At 35.8% G+C, this 15,670-nt stretch overlaps 1 protein-coding gene across 2 annotated transcripts; it reads left to right on the forward strand.

Annotated features, from left to right (window-relative positions):
• Window positions 1-765: 765 nt before the first annotated feature.
• LOC131152686 (probable linoleate 9S-lipoxygenase 5) lies at window positions 766-7,834 on the forward strand. 2 transcript variants are annotated; one of them, XM_058104490.1, is made up of 10 exons: window positions 897-933; window positions 1,015-1,251; window positions 3,685-3,974; window positions 4,255-4,495; window positions 4,645-4,986; window positions 5,128-5,213; window positions 5,579-5,686; window positions 5,788-6,092; window positions 6,183-6,446; window positions 6,823-7,834. In XM_058104490.1, the coding sequence occupies exons 2-10, from the start codon at window positions 1,035-1,037 to the stop codon at window positions 7,574-7,576; spliced, it is 2,607 nt and encodes an 868-aa protein (XP_057960473.1). In that variant the 5' UTR covers window positions 897-933; window positions 1,015-1,034; the 3' UTR covers window positions 7,577-7,834. The 2 variants fall into 2 exon arrangements, with proteins under 2 accessions (XP_057960472.1, XP_057960473.1); XM_058104489.1 differs by having other exon boundaries at window positions 766-1,251.
• Window positions 7,835-15,670: the final 7,836 nt, after the last annotated feature.

A 15,670-nucleotide genomic window follows, 5' to 3' on the forward strand; every position in this document is an offset into this window, starting at 1 on the left:
TTTTATGTGGTCATAGAAAATAGTTTTTAATTTTTAATTTTTAATTTTTAAAAATTAGACAAATGTGGCTGTTTTTAGGTTTTTAAATTTATATTTAAAAATAGAAAATAAATAATTTTTTATTTGTACAAAATAGTTTTTATTTTAAAATTTCAAAATAATTGTAAAACACACCGACTATTTTGTAATTTTTCTACAAAAAATTACATATGACAGTAGTTGAGAGCGTGAATTCATTTTAGGGTTTCGATTTGTGTATGTTTAGATATGAAAGGATTTCAGTACAATTTTGTGTTGTATTTTATCCAAGTCTAAAATCCGAATTCAAAGTTCCAAAATATATAGGTCAAGAAATAAAAATTTACAAAATAATTAAAATATTTTTTCTAAAATTTTCATATTAAATGTTTATAAAAATAAGTGACATTTTTTTTATAATTATATGAAAAAATTAGAAATAAAATATTTCCACAAATTGAATGCACCAAAAAGTTTTATTAATTTTTTTTTCATTTTCTTATATAAATGTTGTAAAACCAAAAAAATTAAATATTTTTTTTTTATATAATCATGACACAAATTAAAACTAAAGACTAAAAATTATTTTCCAAACTAAACTATTTTATTTATCAACATTTTATAACAACAAAACCGAAAAAGAAAATGCAAAACAGTTGTTGTACCACGCGGTCTTTTTCAAACGACTCAATCCTGTGGCCTTTATCCGATCCAGAAAATTTATTATGAGAGAGAGAGAGAGAGAGAGAGAGAGAGAGTTTACGTAGAGGACGTGAAGAAGAGCAGGTCATGAAGCTTCTTAGCATTAACACGCAGCTACGTAGCCAGCTTGCCAAACTCCTGGCCTATAAATACCATTCATTGATTCATCAATATCCTCATCTTCCAATCCAATCTCCAATTTCTAGATCAGCAGTATAAATTAAAACCTTTTCTCAATTTATACTTAGTTTCTATATATATAGTTTTGTTTTGATATATATTGCTTCATATTAGGAAGCTAAGGAGATAGATCGATGGTGTTGGTTAAGGGGATGGATGGGTCGACGTCGTTAAAGGGAGAAAATGAGAAGAATACTAATGGTGTGATAAAAGTAGAAGGAAGGGTAGTGCTGATGAAGAAGAACGTGTTGGATTTAAATGATTTGCATGCATCTGTTCTTGATCGCCTTCATGAGTTGCTTGGGCGTCGAGTGTCTCTGCAACTCATTTCTGCTGTTCATGCTGACCCATGTAAGTTCTTCAATTTATTGTATTATGTATTACAATTATGTAAATCTCATATATGCAATATATATATATATATATATATATATAGCATTGTTTATTCTGTTTTTTAGGATATTTTATAAGGAGAATTGTTTTTTAAAAATATAAAAATAATATCTTGTTGACTAGTTAATGGATTTGCATGTTTAGGCATATATGTGGACACATACATATATGGACAAAGTGTAAGACTCTTGGTTGTAGGAGGTCTTAGAATTGGATTTTGCGCAAAAATCAATCATCTAAATATCATGGTATAACATCATACATGCTTCAAATATCATAATTGATACATATATTGAGAATTTAATATTTTTTTTATTAAAAATTAAATGGGTGGTCTAGTGGGTACCTTACCCAAACTCAATTAACCCATTTATCAATTCAGTTGGATTTAGGTTAACCTATTTATAAATGGGTCACTCATTCTTGGATCCAAACCTATTTTTAATGAGTGGATAATGGGTTACCTCAATTCGGTCGTGACCCGTTTTAGCTAGTGCATTTTTTTCAAAAACTATATATATGAAATATAATATAATATAAAGTATATCTTGAGGAGTATTATGTGAAGATTGGGTAAGGTTTGGTGGGCTAGGTTACCATTAAGGTGCTCTAACTAGGTAACAATGTGGATTTGCAAAAAGATTATGCTTGATCCAATATTTTTGATATTTCATGTCAGTACCATTTTTATTTTCCTCAATCAAACTTGACTAGATTTTAATTTTAAATATTATTTAAGAAAAAGAAAATCTATGAAAAATGGATTTCCTTTTTCTCCTTTTTTAATAATCATTTCCCTTTCCCTCACATATTTCATCATTCGAACAAATCTAACGTTGTACTCATTTAGGCATGTAGATTTGCAATTTTTAATTCAAAATTCTTCAAAGTTTTTTTAAAAATTGAATATTATTTTGTGTTAAATTCAGATTTAAAATTTAAAATACTAATTTCAGAAAATAATTTTAAAAGTGAAAATATGAGATATTGAGTAAGAACACGTGGGGCGGCTTGCTAGGGTAAATTTAGTCATACCAATTTTGAATTCATGAAGAGTTAATGGTCTGCAGGCATTTGGAAAAACTTTTAAAGAGGCAAACAATATTGACAATGTGACATTCAACTACAAGTCAATTCTTCAAACCTCCTAGTCAAATAACCATTATATATACATATATAGTTTGTATTTTGTTTACCAAGTCTAATTATATTTCCTTACTATAGATTACCTAAAACAAATAATGCTAAACCCTATGCATGGATGAAAAGTAATTGGTCAATTTGTGAGCAACATGACCAATTCTATTAATTTTTAAATTTTAATTTTAGGATGCTCATGAATTTGAATTTATGACTTATACGTAAGATATGATGAAAGGTATTCTAAGAAAAATATAGATCAAGAACTGACTTTTCTTTCTTTAATTAATAGCATAGATTTAGAAATGGTCATAAAATTTTAATCACAAATTGTATGCATGCGTTCATTTAGTGGAAATGGTTATTTCAACAAGCTATCATGATGTAAAAAAGGCTTAGCTAAGATTGAATAAGGTTAACTTAGCCCAAAAATCAAGTTATGACTTACGAGTTAGTCTTACATTTTATGTACTAAGGTCTCACTTACAATTGGTAAATGTATAGTTCCAACCTCAATTTTCATGATAGGATTTCCTTAAATAGTGTAACTATTTAGTTGAGTTTACTATCTAATTCTCGAAAATGTTTGGAAAAAAATGTTCCAAAGGCTGAATTTTCTTGTTTTTGATGGGAACTAATTTGGATGCCCGCATCAAATTCAAACTAGTTATTAGTACAATACGAGGAGAAAATTAGAACCTAATCGAAAGAGACTAGCTATTTGAAAATTTATCGTTCTCTATCTGTAACCCATAACATATCCAATGAAGATATTGATTTTCAAAATCTTGGAATCAGAGAGGTGTCCTGTAAAATGTTTCAACTTGAAGTTCAACCAATCTTGTCAAGTCTAGGTTTTCCTAACATGTAAAATGTGAAACCTGAAAGCTAAAATTTGAAAAGTCTTTCTTGTCTATTCTATGTTATGAATAAATAAAAAATTTTGTATTGTCATGCGTGTTTATGACGGCAGTGTATTTTCTTTTGTAAGCTATTGCATCTCCATACTACCACAAATTCTATTCCACTTTTGGAACCATATATAACTTAAAACTCAATTTGGATAACGAATTTTGCGAAGGGAAAAAAAATTTATATTATATATTTTTTCTCTATTTCATATATGATAAAGAGTAAAAATTTATTCAAACATGAATTAAAACTAAGGAAAATTAATGTTTGGATTATTTGTTGAATATAAATATGCACTAAACCAAGAAGCCAATTTTGAGCTTGGATATGATTTTGCAGCAAATGAGCTGAGAGGGAAACTTGGAAGGCCAGCATACTTAGAAGAGTGGATTACAACATTCACTGGTTTAGCTGCTGGGGAGTTTGCTTTCAAGGTTACATTTGATTGGGATGAAGGGATAGGAGTTCCGGGGGCACTGCTCATAAGAAATAACCACCATAGTGAATTCTACCTCAAGACTGTCACACTCGAGGATGTTCCTGGTCACGGTCGGATTCACTTTGTTTGTGATTCATGGGTTTATCCGGCTAAGCGTTACCAAAAAGATCGCATTTTCTTCACTAATAAGGTAATTTGTGCAAGTTGATGTGCAGGGTGGTTCCACAAGCTCATAAATTCTAAAGAGATTTTAAATGACACCCACCTAAGTTTCATACTCGAAACTGAAGTTGGATTTAAATGTTCAGGACACTTTTCCTAGTACTAGTTTTGCTATCTTTTGTTTTCCTAGTATTATACTGATCAAAGAATAGGATTTCTTCACACAACCATGTTCAGTGAGCATTTGTTCAAGACTTCACTACTAATGAACTAAAAGATGTCTAAAAAATTTTCAACTTTTGTTACAGACATATCTTCCAAGCGATACCCCGGTGCCACTATGCAAGTATAGGGAAGAAGAACTAGTGGGCCTGAGAGGAAATAAAAAGGGAGAGCTCGAGGAATGGGATCGAATTTATGACTATGCTTACTATAATGATTTGGGAGACCCAGACAAGGGTCAAAACTACGCCCGGCCAGTTCTTGGAGGGTCTACCGAGTTCCCCTATCCTCGTAGAGGAAGAACCGGTCGAGCACCAACCAAGACAGGTATATATACACTTCCATCATTATCTTGTTTCATTCCTCAAGAGTTAATGATCATATTACCATCACATAGGAATTAGCACTTGTTACTACACGTTCGATTGCCTCTTGCTCTTGACATTGCCTTTCACTTCAATTCATTATCTCAACAGACCCAAAGAGCGAAAGCAGGCTGTCCCTGCTAGATGGCTTAAACATTTATGTTCCAAGGGATGAACGGTTCAGTCACTTGAAGATGTCAGATTTTCTCACTTATGGATTGAAATCCATTGGTCAGTTCCTTCTTCCAGAGCTAGAATCCCTATGTGACATCACGCCAACTGAGTTTGACGCATTCCAAGATGTACTAGACCTCTATGAAGGAAGTATCAAGCTACCAGATGATCCTTTGCTAAACAAAATTAAGGAAAACATCCCATTTGAAATGCTCAAGGAACTTGTTCGAACAGATGGCGAAGGACTCCTCAAATTCCCAATGCCCCAAGTAATCAAAGGTAGTATGCACATATATGCTTTTAAAGCTAAAAGTTTTGCCTGAAGAGACCAATGCTGCTTTTAATAATGTCACAGTTCATATATTTTTTGTTCTTTCCCTTCAAGAACATTTAGATATTTAACCCTTCTTATTAATGCAGAGGATAGGTCTGCATGGAGGACAGATGAAGAATTCACAAGAGAAATGCTAGCGGGCGTAAACCCTGTTAACATCCGTCGTCTCCAAGTAATCTAACATTATCAATATTAACTCAATGAACATTCAATTGCTCTCCCTTACTATATTCTAGCCTTTGAAAGTCAGCATATCCCAAATGAGCATTTTACATATCCCAAATGAACATTTTTCCCATTTGGAAAAAAAAAATGTCAAATGGTGCAGATGCACTTTTAAAATCTAGAATTAAAGTTAATTTGATTCTAAAAGTGATTTTGGATCATCAGAAAACTCTTCCAAACAAAATATAAGGAGTCCATTAATCCTCAGTTCTATTATTTATTTTAATTCACAGGATTACCTTCTGGCTGCAATTGAATTAAGCTTATACTGGTTTTTTTACTTACAGTAACATCTAAAATTTTCAACCGCAGGAGTTCCCGCCAGCGAGCAAGCTGGATCCTAAAGTATATGGAAACCAGAACAGTTCAATAACCAAAAAACACATTGAGAAGATCCTAAAGGAGCTGACAGTTGAGGAGGTAATCTTTTTTAATTTACTCTCATTTTCAATTGAAGAGCCTGAAACATCCTTGCTCTCAATAAGCCTTAATATAAGAAGCGTGTGTATTTTTCTGAGTAGGCAATCAAGACCAACAAGCTATTCATATTAGATCACCATGATGCACTGATGCCATACCTTAGGCGAGTAAACACTACTTCGACGAAAACTTATGCCACGAGGACTCTCCTCTTCCTGAAAGATGATGGAACTCTAAAGCCTCTTGCTATTGAATTAAGCTTGCCACATCCTGAAGGGGATCAACATGGTGCCATTAGCAAAGTATTCACACCGGCAGAACATGGTGTGGAAGGCTCCCTTTGGCAGCTGGCTAAGGCTTATGTTGCTGTAAACGACTCTGGCTATCATCAGCTTATCAGCCATTGGTACAATATGTTTTAAAAAAAAAACTGCTTCAGAGCAGCAAGCAATTGTTCTTGACATGTTCTCTAAAATTTTTTGAATCTCTTTGACAGGTTGAATACCCATGCAGTGATTGAGCCATTTGTGATAGCAACGAGCAGGCAGCTGAGCGCGCTTCATCCAATTTATAAGCTTTTGCATCCCCACTTCCGCGATACAATGAATATAAATGCTATCGCTCGGCAATTGCTTATCAATGCCGGTGGAATACTTGAGATGACAGTGTTCCCCTCAAAGTTTTCAATGGAATTGTCAGCTGTTGTTTATAAGGAATGGGTGTTCCCAGAGCAAGCACTCCCTGCAGATCTCATCAAGAGGTAGATCGCTAAATTACATTTTATTATCATTTGGAACTTGGCATTTAGAAAATAAGTGAGAAACATTGTGCAGAATGTCCAGGAAATTTCGTAGACAGAAAAAACAAAGACAAAAATCAACTATAGGGATTGAAACTAAGTGTGGAATTACAAGAAATAGTTGTGATTCCATCAAATATGAAAATCAATCTTTTAAACTTGTTGAAAATTGATCTTTTGCTTAACCAAAAAGTTCCATTCTATTTGCTTATTAACAAAAAACAAAACAAACAATGTACAGACCATAGAAAGCATACAATAATGTGGATTGCAATCAGTCAAGATAAATTTGTGATCCCAGTAAAAAATAGCTCATTATTAACATTTGTTTATACAGAGGAGTGGCAGTTCAAGACACAAATGGCCCCCACGGCCTACACCTGCTAATAGAAGACTACCCATATGCTGTTGATGGGCTTGAGATCTGGTCTGCAATCAAAACATGGGTTGAAGAGTATTGCTCCTACTACTACCATACAGATGAAATGATCCAGGCAGATCACGAGCTTCAGCAATGGTGGAAGGAACTTCGAGACGAAGGTCATGGTGACAAAAAGGATGAGCCCTGGTGGCCTAAACTGGATAACGTCCAGGACCTAACACAAACATGCACCATTATCATATGGGTAGCTTCTGCTCTCCATGCAGCAGTCAACTTTGGACAGTACCCTTATGCAGGATATCTCCCAAACCGTCCGACCATGAGCCGCCGGTTTGTCCCGGAACCAGGAAGTCCTGAGTATGAGGAGCTGAAGTCAAACCCAGACAAGGTTTTCTTGAAAACCATTACTGCTCAGCTGCAGACCCTTCTTGGCATTTCCCTGATAGAGATTCTGTCAAGGCATTCCAGTGACGAGGTTTATCTGGGACAAAGAGCTACTCCTGAATGGACTTCTGATGCAGCACCATTGGAAGCCTTTGAGAGGTTTGGGAAGAGGCTGGGGGAGATTGAGAATAGAATTACAGAAATGAACAATGACTCAAGGTGGAAGAACAGAGTTGGGCCAGTCAATATGCCATATACATTGCTGTTTCCTAGCAGTGAAGTTGGTCTCACTGGCAAGGGGATTCCCAATAGCACCTCAATCTGATTCTTTACTCGTTGGATTCATTCTCTCCCACTTAATGTTCTTCAATTTGTTCTTTCACTTCTGCCACAAGGCATGTGCAGTTAGTCTAAATAAATGCATGTATAGGTGCTCACAGTATTTATAATTTCTTAAGATAAATGCTTATGTGATTGATAATGGGGATTGGGTTCAAAAAATCCCATGTGATTTCTAAATTCTTTCTCATGTGATTAGTTGTTTTTGGAAACTTAATAAAGGGCTCTTGCAAATCCTTTTTTTTTTATTGGCAATCAATTATGTTTCTTATTGAATTATGCATGAATTCATTTGTGACCAAAGGAGATAGAAAAAAAAAAAAAAAAAAAACAAAACTTTTTTTTTTTAAAGCTTAGGCATTCATCACACTATTAGGAAATTCTTTTCAAAGGTGTCGATAATTGTAATAATTACATATTTATAGAAAGTTAAGGAGAAAAATGTTTTCAAGAGTGTACCACATTGAGTGAAAATTGTTAGATAATATATAATATCTTATATATTTAAGTAGGGGCATTTTATTTTTTGTATCATTATTTTAGGTTTATTAGTTCCTATTGTATTCAATTATGCTCGTCTCTTAAGCAGCAATTCTCTCCCTTTTTGCAATTGAATCTCTTCCTTTCTTTTTTTCCCTCCCTCTTTTTGCATTGGCTCATGAATGTTAACATTCATGGTATCAAAGCATAAACAATCCTAATCTCTTTCTCCTCTGAGTCCTAGTCGCTGCACCACCTCCCAGCGCCGCATGCAACGTCGACCAGACCAAACCAGACCTCACATACAGCCGCATTGTCGGAATTGTTGGGAGAGATATCAATAAACAACCACAGCGGAATAATTCTTCTCCCTATATGCAAGCAAATGTAATGTATCTCTACTTTTATACGTGCTGGAAATAATAAGAGAAATAATCAATCACACCAAGTCACAAGAACACAATCAATTTTTTACGTGGAAAACTTCTCCACTGTGAGAAAGAAAAACCACAGGACCTAGTCTAGTTAAAATCTCCACTATCAATCAAATAATGGGTACAAAAAGTCTTCTCTAATCGTAATTAGAGGATACAAATATCTCTCATCAAGATATCTACAATCTTGGCAAATACAAAGAGAATTGGAGAGAATATACCAAATTCGTGATTACTATTCACGGGCAAAAACCCCAACTCCCGAGCTAAATCCGATCTAAACTGTTCATATTGTAGCTCTTTGAGTCATGAACCTCTCCAAATTTTAGCTCGATCGGACCACAGATGAAGTGGGATCGGAGTCTTGATGAAATCTGGGCAGTATGAGAAAAATCACGTTTTTCTCTCTTTCTTTTGAGAAGCGATTCCTCTCTTCTCCCCTATCTTTTTATAACTTTCTTTAGGTTTTTTTACACTAAAAGGGCTGGACTTTGGGCTTTTAATAAAGCCCACTTGGGCTTTCCTCCACATGGAAGGAAATAACCCAACAAATCTCCCCCTTTCCAACTATGTGAAGGGAATCGCCATCCCGATGATCGAACAACAAACTTCAAGCTTCTTCTTTGATAGTGTCTTTGTCAACATATCAAAATCATTATCATCAGTGTGAACCTTCTCAAGTTTCAATAACTTATCGTTCAATGCATTTCTAATCCAATGGTATCGTACATCAATGTGCTTCGATCTTGCATGGAAACTGGAACTCTTAGCAAGATGAATAGCACTCTGGCTATCACAAAACAACACATACCTCTGCTGCTCGAAACCAAGTTCTCTCAAGAACTTCTTTGTGCATAACAACTCTTTAATCGCTTCTGTTGTTGCAATGAACTCTGCATCTGTCGTAAAAAGAGCAATGCACTTCTAAAGTCTCGATTGCCAAGCTATAGCCCCACTTACAAAAGTTATTAAATAGCCCGAAGTAGACTTACGAGTGTCCACATCCCCAGCCATATCTGCATCTGTGTAGCCAACTAACAATGGTTGTCTGTTTCCCAAACCAAGTCTTTAACTGGAAGTGCCTTGAAAATACCTCATGATCCACTTCACTGCATTCCAGTTCTCTCTTCCCGGATTTAACAAGAATCAGCTAACTACACCAACTGCATAGGCTATATCTGGTCTTATGCAAACCATTGCATACATCAAACTTCCTACTGCTGAGGCGTAAGGAAATCTTTCCATGTCTTCCTTTTCCTTATCTGTAGAAAGACATTCCTTTGTACTTAGTCTGAAGTGGGTAGCAAGAGGAGAGCTAACCACTTTAGCTTTGTCCATATTGAACCTCTGAAGCACTTACTTAATGTACTCCTCTTGTGACAAATATAATTTCTTGGCACTCCTGTCACGACTGATTCTTATGCCAAGAATTTTATTTGCTGGCCCCAAATTCTTCATAGCAAATTACTTACTCAATTGCTTCTTCAACTGGTCAATCCTTGAAGCATTCCTGCCAGCAATTAGCATGTCATCCACATAAAACAGTAAGAAAATAAAATCATCATCAGAGAATTTTTGAACAAATACACAGTGATATGAAGTTGTCTTCTTGTACCCTTGCTCCCCCATAACAGACTCAAACTTCTTATACCACTGTCTCAGTGCTTGTTTCAAACCATATAGGCTTTTCTTCAGCTTGCACACATAATCCTCTTTCCCTTTCACTCTGAAACCCTCTGGCTGCTTCATATAAATCTCTTCCTCTAAATCACCATGAAGGAAGGCAGTTTTCATATCCATCTGCTCAACTTCCAAGTCAAGACTAGCTGCTAAACCGAGTACTGTATGGATCGATGACATCTTTACAATTGGAGAGAAGATCTCATCAAAATCAATACCTTTTCTCTGACCGAACCCTTTGACAACCAATCTAGCTTTGTACCATGGTCGTGAAGAGAACTCATTTGGCTTCTTCTTGTAAATTCACTTGTTCTCCAAAGGTGTGGTTATCATACAATGACTGCATCTCATCTTGCATGGCCTCAACCCACTCTGTCTTGTGTTCATCTTCCATGGCTTCTGCAAAACACTAGGGCTCTCCCCTGTCAGTCAATAACACATATTGTTCTTTTGAATACCGAGTGGAAGGATGTCGGTCTTTAGCTGACCTCCTAGATGGAATCTCTGGTGGAATCTCTAGCACTGTCAACTGCTCATCAGTCTCAACATCTCCCTGAACCTGTAAGGGAACATCCATATCACCTCTACCCTGGTGGTCATCCTATACATCATTCTCAACTTGAGATGAAAAATTCTTCAAAGGAACTGAATCCACATCAATCAAACTGTCACCCTGTTGAGACATAGGTTTCTCTACCTTCTCAATATCCTGAATCGTCTGATCTTCTACAAACACGAGATCTCTGCTTCTCACAATTTTCTTCTTAACTGAATCATAAAGCTTGTATCCAAATTCATCTTGACCGTAGCCAAGGAATATACACTGTCTCATTTTCTCATCAAGTTTGGACCTTTCATCTTTTGGAATATGCATAAATGCTTTGCACCCAAAAAAACGCAGATGATTATAGGAAACATCTTTACCTGTCCAAACTCGGTCTGGCACATCAAACTGTAGAGGAACACAAGGTGTAAGATTCAACACATGAACAACAGTGCTCAATGCCTCCCCCCAAAAGGATTTTGGCAACCGGGCTTGTGAAAGCAAACTTCTCACTCTCTCAAGCAATGTTATGTTCGTCCTTTCTGCTATGCCATTCAATTGAGGAGTTTTCAGGGGATTCTTTTGATGCCAAATACCTTGCTGTCTACAATAGTCATCAAATGGACCAGAATACTCTCCACCATTGTCAATCTGGATGCACCTCAGTTTCTTCCCAGTCTGCCTCTCAACTAGGGCTTGAAATTTATTGAACTCAGCCAACACTTGGTCTTTTGACTTCAAGATATATACCCACAACTTCCTTGAATGATCATCTATGAAGGTCACAAAGTATCTGGAGCCACCAAGTGTTCTCGTCTTCATAGGGCCACACACATCCGAATGTACTAAATCTTTCTCGAATGAGGGGAATTCTTGAAGGAAACTTTGCTCTGCTTCCCTGACAAACAATGAGTACACCTTTTCAGAAGTGTACTTTTCAGTCCATATAATAGACTTTTCTTCCCTAGTAGAGCTAATCCTTTCTCACTCATATGAGCCAGTTTCTTGTGCCACAACTCTGTTGTACCATTATCCTCCATTGCATTAACTACGTCATTGGAGATCTTTTCTTGTAGAATGTACAATGCAGAGTGCTTCATGCCACGAGCCACAACCATAGCACCCCTGGTGAGCTTCCACTGGCCATCACTGAAAGAGCTGCAGTACCCTTCGTCATCAAGTTTACCTGCAAAAATCAAATTCAAATGAATGTCAGGAATATGCTTCACATCTCTAAGAACTAAACTCGTGCCATTATTTGTCTTTAGATACACATCCCCAATTCCAATGACTTTAACCAAGTCATCATTTCCCATCTTTACTGTTCCAAAGTCACTAGATCTATAGGATGTAAAGAAATCCTTCCGAGATGTAGCATGAATGGAGGCACCACTATCAATCACCCAATTGGTCTCATGATATGCAACATTTATCATCTCATCATCATAAACAATGAGGAATTCTGCAGGAGTGGTAGTAGCAACTCTATCATCACCATCTTTGTCATCTCCATTCTTTGTTCCCTTCCCTTTCTCATTCTTGTTTTCTCTCTTCAATTGCCTGCAATATTTCTTGATGTGTCCCTTTTTCCCGCAATGATGACACTCAACATTTGCAAACTTGTTGGACTTGCTTCTGCTGTTATCTCTGTTCTTCGGACCTTTGCTCTTACTTCTCCCCCTCTTTTCTGTAACCAAGATCTCTGACTGTGAAGAGGATCCCTGTGTTTTTCTTCTTATCTCTTTATTTAGCAAACAACCCTTGGCCATATCCATTGTGATTACACCTTCTGGAGCAGAGTTAGACAATGAAGTTCTGAGCGTCTCCCACGAGTCCGGTAATGAACCAAGCGACCATAACCCTTGTATCTCATCATCAAACTTAATACCCATTCCAGCCAGCTGATTAATAATTCCTTGGAATGTATTCAGGTGATCGGATAAAGGAGTCCCGTCCTGGTACCTCAAAGCCATAATTTGTTTAATAAAAAACAACTTATTATTTCTAGTCTTTCTAGCATATAACTGTTCAAGCTTATTCCATAGAGAACGTGCATTTGTTTCTCCACTAATATGGTTCAAAACATTATCATCTACCCATTGCCTGATATACCCACACATCTGTCGATGTAACAAAGTCCATTCCACATTAGAATTTTTTTTTTCTTTTTTTTTCAGCACTAAATACCGGTAGTTAATAATATTTCACATAAAGAAGATCCTCCATTTTTCCTTTCCATATGTGATAATTTGAACCATTGAGATTAATCATTCTCCTAGTATTTGCTTCCATAACTCAAATTGCCAACCTGACAATCTGTTAACCGGGCTCTGATACCACTTTGTTGGGAGAGATATCAATAAACAACCAAAGCGGAATAATTCTTCTCCCTATATGCAAGCAAATATAGTGTATCTCTACTTTTATATGTGTTGGAAATAATAAGAGAAATAATCAATCACACCAAGCCACAAGAATACAATCAATTTTTTACGTGGAAAACTTCCCTAGTGTGAGGAAGAAAAACCACGGGACCTAGTCCAGTTAAAATCCTCACTATCAATCAAATAATGGGTATACAAAGTCTTCTATAATCGTAATTAGAGGATATAAATATCTCTCATCAAGAGATCTACAATCTTGGCAAATACAAAGAGAATCGGAGAGAATATACCAAATTCGTGATTACTGTTCATGGGAAAAAACCCCAACCCTTGAGCTCCAAATCCGATCTCCACCATTCATATTGTAGCTCCTTGAGTTATGAACCTTTCCTCCAAATTTCAGCTCTATCGGACCACAGATGAAGCGGGCTCGGAGTCTTGATGAAATCTGAGCAGCATAAGAAAAAGCACGTTTTTCTCTCTTTGTTTTGAGAAGTGACGGCTCCTCTCTTCTCCCCTCTCTCTTTATAACTTACTTTAGGTTTTTTACACTAAAAGGGCTGGGCTTTGGGTCCACATGGAAGGAAATAACCCAATATAAATTGCAGACCGTCGCACCACACAGCCATCACACCATCAAAAATTGCAGACCGTCGCGCGACCGGAATTAGGCGTAAGATACGGAAGGTATTTCTTGCCCATAGCTCAATTTTCGACTTCTTCTACCCTCGATGGCTGATCAAAATCTGAAACCCTAGGAGGAGCCCTACGATCCTCATCAAACCCGCTGTACGACGAGAACCCGCCACCGAGCTAGGAGGATTGCATTTCCTCTATGGTTGGGAGTGAGGCTTGTAAGTTTGGTGTAATTGGATATTTTAAAATTATTGTGCGGAAACTTAATTAATTTTAAAATTTATTTAATACTTGCTCTGAATATTTTAATCACCACAAAACTATTTTGATCAAACAACTATATTAATAAAAATATTTCTAAATATAAGAAATTTTAAACTTTATACATCAATATGTACTCAATCACTAACTAAAGATAATGCTTGCATCACATCAATATTAACAATAGTTTGCTTGGTCACCAAATAATTTATATAATACCTTGACTAAGCGATGTACAAAAATAATACTATTTCTAGTGACTAAATCACAATATTTATATTAGTAGTTACAGTAGATTTTGATTAACAAGATTATTCAAATTGTTCATGGCATTCACAACATCCACAAATCGAAACAAACCATTCATAGCATACATAACAAATATTCTTCAAAATAAATATGCTAGAAAAGTAAATGAGATAAGGGAAGACAACACCAATATTTTTTACAAGGTTCGGAAACATGCTTACGTCCTTACCTCAAGCTACCCGCTATGAGGATTTCACTAATCCCTCCATTCAATAGGTGGAACACCTCTCTCCGTTCAATAGGTGGAGCACCTCTCTCTTTTCAGTAGATGGAGCACCTCTAAAGCAAGAACAACCCTCTTGCTTGGCAATGATTCATACTCGAATCGTTAGTTTACAAATCAATCAACAGTAGATTTTGTACAAGAATAAAACTCTCTTAAAGAGCATATTTATACACGTAAAAATCACTAAGATACTCTCACAATAATCTTTGCTACGAAACTCAAGAGTTTTGCTAGGTTTTTTGGGTTTGAAAACTTGAATCTTGAAGTATAAAACCAGAAAATAGCTTTCAACTAAGGGAAAAGACGCACAACATATTTTTAGTATGAAATCAAAGTGTTTGCGTGCTCTGTAGTTGCCCTAACATGATTAGAGTTAGATTTTTATAGATAGGCTTGAATTATGACTGTTTGGGCATGTTTTGGTAACATTATCTTTCAAAATCGGAAAGATTTTAGGCTATTTCCAAAAGTTATTGCAGTGCTTCGGTCGCCTGAACCATGTGTTCAGTCACCCAAGCCAATTAAAATTGAATTTCCAAAGTGGCAGTAGCCATTCGGTCGCTTGAACCATTCGGTCGATTGAACTTGAGATTCGGTCGCCCAAACTATTTGGGAAATTTCAGCCGCGATATTCTTGAACACCCAGCAGTATTTGGAACCTAAATTTTGTTAGAGAACTCCAAAAAGGGCAATCTAGGTATCAATAGGAAGTTAAGAAAAACTCCCACAACTTTTATGTTGAAGACGTTTGAAGATGAAAATATATAGATAGATAAAATCGCACATCAATGCAGCTATAGAAAAAGGAATGGGATTTGGAGAATCTTGTTTTCGAGGTTTTTCATTCCAAAAATGATTTAAGCCTTTTGAAATAGCATTTGGACTTCTTAAAAATATTTTCCAAGATTTGTAAAGGTATTTAAGGTTGAAATAAATATCCTAAGAGTTTCACAAACAAATACTATGTTGAGAAGTACTTACATGAGACTTATGTTACAATACACATGAAATACTATCTAAGTCTTCATGTCTTTAAACTTGATCTTCATCCAAGCTTTTCTTCAATAACCATTCTTCATTTTTCTTGTGTTCTTTATGACTTTTCATTTAAATATCATTCATTGTG

The sequence above is a fragment of the Malania oleifera genome, chromosome 4 (assembly GCF_029873635.1).
Source record: "Malania oleifera isolate guangnan ecotype guangnan chromosome 4, ASM2987363v1, whole genome shotgun sequence".
Taxonomy (NCBI): domain Eukaryota; kingdom Viridiplantae; phylum Streptophyta; class Magnoliopsida; order Santalales; family Ximeniaceae; genus Malania; species Malania oleifera.